Source organism: Moschus berezovskii, chromosome 9, assembly GCF_049115385.1.
Source record: "Moschus berezovskii isolate FMDL1 chromosome 9, NW_MosBer_1.0, whole genome shotgun sequence".
Lineage (NCBI taxonomy): Eukaryota > Metazoa > Chordata > Mammalia > Artiodactyla > Moschidae > Moschus > Moschus berezovskii.
In genome coordinates this window covers 100,856,653-100,861,065 of record NC_142468.1, presented here as the reverse complement: position 1 = coordinate 100,861,065, position 4,413 = coordinate 100,856,653, and the positions used below count along the sequence as shown (strand labels likewise).

General features: G+C 37.6%; 1 protein-coding gene across 1 annotated transcript; it reads right to left on the bottom strand.

Moving 5' to 3' along the window:
- Positions 1 to 345: 345 nt before the first annotated feature.
- On the bottom strand, positions 346 to 1,284 carry LOC129562754 (olfactory receptor 4K13). Its single transcript, XM_055436179.2, has one exon. It carries the CDS (start codon positions 1,282 to 1,284, stop codon positions 346 to 348), a length of 939 nt encoding a protein of 312 aa, XP_055292154.2.
- Positions 1,285 to 4,413: the final 3,129 nt, after the last annotated feature.

Below are 4,413 nucleotides of genomic sequence, written 5' to 3'. Positions count from 1 at the left end.
CTGTGATTCATGGGGTCGCAGAGAGTTGGACACACCTGAGCGACTGAAATGAACTGAACTGAACTGAACTGAAAATAGTAAAAGAAACATTCGAGGAAGTTTTTCTAGATAAAGAAACTAAGCTGCAGAGAATTTATTCATTTTGTTCAAATTTGCATGAGAGAAAGTGGTGAAGGTGGGATTTCAACGCACACCTGCCAGACTGTAGATATTATGCATTTAAACATTAAGGGTGACAATAGGGAGGCTTCTTTTTTAACAATCACACATACTGTTTTACAGAACTTGAAATGCATTTAAAGTGCATTCCTAAATAATGTCCAAACACCTCTTCAGCGGTGTCATCTACAAAGCGTGCTTTGAATTTGTATGTCGAGTCTTTATCTTCCAAATGGCTGCTTTTACCTCTTGATTCCTTAATGTATAAATAATAGGATTTAAGAGAGGTGTGAAAATCGTATAAAACACAGAAAGAATTTTGTCTATGGAATATCTGCTGAAGGGCCATACATAGATAAAGACACAAGGGGCAAAGAACAGAGTCACTACTGTGATGTGTGCTGAGAGAGTGGAGAAAGCCTTAGAGGGAGCACTGCCAGTGTGGTGCCTGACAGAGTAAATAATTACCGTGTAGGAGACAAGCAGGAGGAGGAAGCAGACCAGGGACAGGAGGCCGCTGTCAGCAATGACCAGGAGTTGGAGCACATAGGTGTCCTCGCAGGCGAGTTTGATCACAAGGGGTAGGTCACAGAAAAAGCTGTCCACAACATTGGGACCACAGAAGGGCAAATTCAACATGAAAGCCATTTGACTAGACGAGTGCACAAATCCAACTGCGTAAGAAGATAACAGTAGCCCAGTGAGCACTCGTGGGCTCATGATGGTCATGTAACGGAGGGGTTTGCAAATGGCAACATATCTGTCTATTGCCATGGCTACAAGCAACATCATCTCACTCCCACCTAGGAGGTGCATGAAGAACATCTGAGAATAACATCCCCACCAGGAGATGCTCTTCCGGTCTCGGAGGAAATCTACAATCATCTTAGGGGTAGCAAAAGAAACCAGGATCATATCAATACAGGAGAGATTGATAAGCAGAAAATACATTGGTGTGTGACGGCATGAGTCAAAGATCACAGTGACTAAGATGAGGAGGTTTCCCAACACAATCCCTCCATAGACCACAGAGAATCCCAGAAAGAATAAAATCTGAAGATTCTGAGATTTGGAAAGTCCCAGCAAAATGAACTCAGATACCACTGAATGGCTTGTCTTTTCCATGTCATCCACTTGTCTGGTTGTCTACTTAATCCTGTAATAATCAAAATGAGTAAGAATAAGGAGTAGGAAAATTATGCTTACATAAGGGTGGTTCATGCTGATGACCAACTTCGCTATTTAGATAGGGTATTTGAATTTATAAGCACCTTCTACTTTTGGGAATTTTTGTTGGTCAGTGATTTACTAAATGGTCCAGAGAAGTATCCAAATAATGGTAGAATTCAGAATATACATTTCTGAAAAACAAAAATAAAAATAGTTATGAAACCACAAAATTATGAAACCTCAATTTTATATGGCTGTGAACTTGGAATTAGAAGGTTTCAATACAACACCTAGCAGAGCCATTCATTGAACAACATAGAATAAGCCATTTTTCTTTTGGTGGTCAAGTTTCCGTCTCTGTAAAATAAAAAAATTAGACTACAAGGCACTAAACGCCTCTTCGTGCTATAAAGATAACCATGCATTAGATAATTATGGTGGGTTTTATATCAACAGAGTAATATTGAAATTTTTAATCTGGAAATTAGAAATGTAGACAATATACCCATGATTCACAAGAACTATATTTTGGAATATATTTTGGTAAAGAACTATGAATTAAAACATAAATTAAGGTTTAAATATATGCTTTTAGTTCCTGAGAAATCTACCTTTATTTTTCCATGCTCCATTCCATGCTCCAGTGCAACAATGTCTCACAGCTTAACTAGTGGTGGTCATTACACATTTTTAAAAAATATATAAATATACAACTTATTCACTCAAAATTTAACTGTATTCACATCAGATGCCTACTTTAGAATTCTGGGCAAAAAGTACAAAAGGTGAAAAAAATCCACAGCCAAATGTAGCTGATTTTATTTCATTTCTGGTTTGTATTCATTTATTTGTATTTTGTTTGCTTATTGCTGGTTGTTTTTCACAAGTATATCTGTAACAGGCTTCAAAATAACTGAGAAAGTTTGAGGCAACTAGCTTATACAAATTTTGCGGTAGAATCACCTAATTAAGCCCATGCTTATTGCAAAACTGATTTGACTAGCTCTGCTTTTTAAAAATTGCTTTCCAGTTCAGTCGCTCAGTCATGTCCAACTCTTTGCAATATCATGGACTGCTGCACACCAGGTTCCATGTCCATCACCAATTCTGAGTTTACGCAAACTCATGTCAATTGAGTCGGTGATGACATCCAACCATCTCATCCTCTGTTGTCCCCTTCTACTCCCACCTTCAATCTAGCCCAGCATCAGGGTCTTTTCCAGTGAGTCAGTTCTTCGCATCAGGTGACCAAAGTAGTGGAGTTTCAGCTTCAGTATCAGTCCTTCCAATGAATATTCAGGACTGATTTCCTTTAGGATGGACTGGTTGGATCTCCTTGAAGTCCAAAGGACTCTCAAGAGTCTTCAACACCACACAGTTCAAAAGCATCAATTCTTCAGTGCTCAGCCTTCTTTATGGTCCAACTGTCATATCCGTACATGACCACTGGAAAAACCATAGCCTTGACTAGACGGACCTTGATTGGCAAAGTAATGTCTCTGCTTTTTTGGAGAATCTCAGGGACGGGGGAGCCTGGTGGGCTGCCGTCTGTGGGGTCGCATAGAGTAGGACATGACGGAAGCGACTTAGCAGCAGCAGCAGGTAGGCCATAGCTTTTCTTCCAAGGAGCAAGCATCTTTTATGGCTGCAATCACCATCTGCAGTGATTTTGGAGCCCCCCAAAATAAAGTCTCTCACCGTTTCCATTGTTTCCCTATCTATTTGCCATGAAGTGATAGGACCGGATGCCATGATCTTAGGTTTTTGAATGTTGAGTTTTAAGCCAGCTTTTTCACCCTCCTCTTTCATCCTCATAAAGAAGCTCTTTAGCTCCTCTTCACTTTCTGCCTTAAGGGTGATGTTATCTGCATATCTGAGGTTATTGATATTCTCCCAGAAATCTTGATTTCAGCTTGTTCTTCATCCAGCCCAGCGTTTCTCATGATGTACTCTATATATAAGGTACTCCTTTCCCAATTTGGAACCAGTCCATTGTTCCATGTCCAGTTCTAACTGTTGCTTCTTGATCTGCAAGCGGATTTCTCAGAAGGCAGGTAAGATGGCCTGGTATTCTCATCTCCTTAAGGATTTTCAAGTTTGTTGTGATCCACATAGTCAAACACTTTAGCATAGTCATAAACGATTTCTAAATTACCTGTTTTTATAAATCTCCTTCAGTAAATAAAATATAGTCTTTCTTTTTGCCCCATTGATACCCAGCAGACAGGGAGAAATATTTTCATGTGAAGGTGCCTTCTGTGAATCCTAGGGATATCCATGCATCTCCAAGCCTCTATCCCATCAATTTCCTACAATTTACTCTCCCAATCATCAAAAACAGAAAGAAAAAGCATCATAATGGTGTATATTCAGTTTCTTCAAAACAACTCCATAGTATTAATACATTTTCCAAATGAGGCTGCATTTTTCACTATATGAACATATCTTTTGGCCAGTTTCCTACTCTGAGAAATATGAATTGACATAAAGTACTAAATCACATCAAGTTTGTAAAGGTATTCATTTCCATGTCTAGAAAGTTTATAGCTCCTTTCGGCTACAGTCTAGTATTTTAAGGATCCCTTACAGTGATCCTTTTTAAAATCTAATTTTTGAAACTTCATTTAAAGAGAACAGGACAGTTCTCTCAAGAAACACATAAAGTAATTTATACACATTTTAGCATCTGGGCATGACACTTAAATATCTGTTGAAAGAATGGTTGAATAAGTGAATTATGCATTATATATTCAGGATCTAGATTAAAATTAGTTATAGAGAAAAGTCAATAGAAATTGGAAACTTTAATCATATGTCAAATTGAATGTTGAATCTTTTAAAACAGAAACAGTCACCATTTTAAAATATTTGTTAAAAATATAGTTTTCCTTTAGATTACTTTTTAAAAAGTAAAAGTAGCTTATACTAATGGGGAAAATATACCATGTCACACATAACAGGATCACTAACTGTAATCCATTTGTATCCTAGATAGCATTCAAAAAAAATAATAACATACTAGTATAGTGTTTGTGTGTGTGTTATGTATATTAGTGTATATATTTATAAGACAACAAGTGTTCA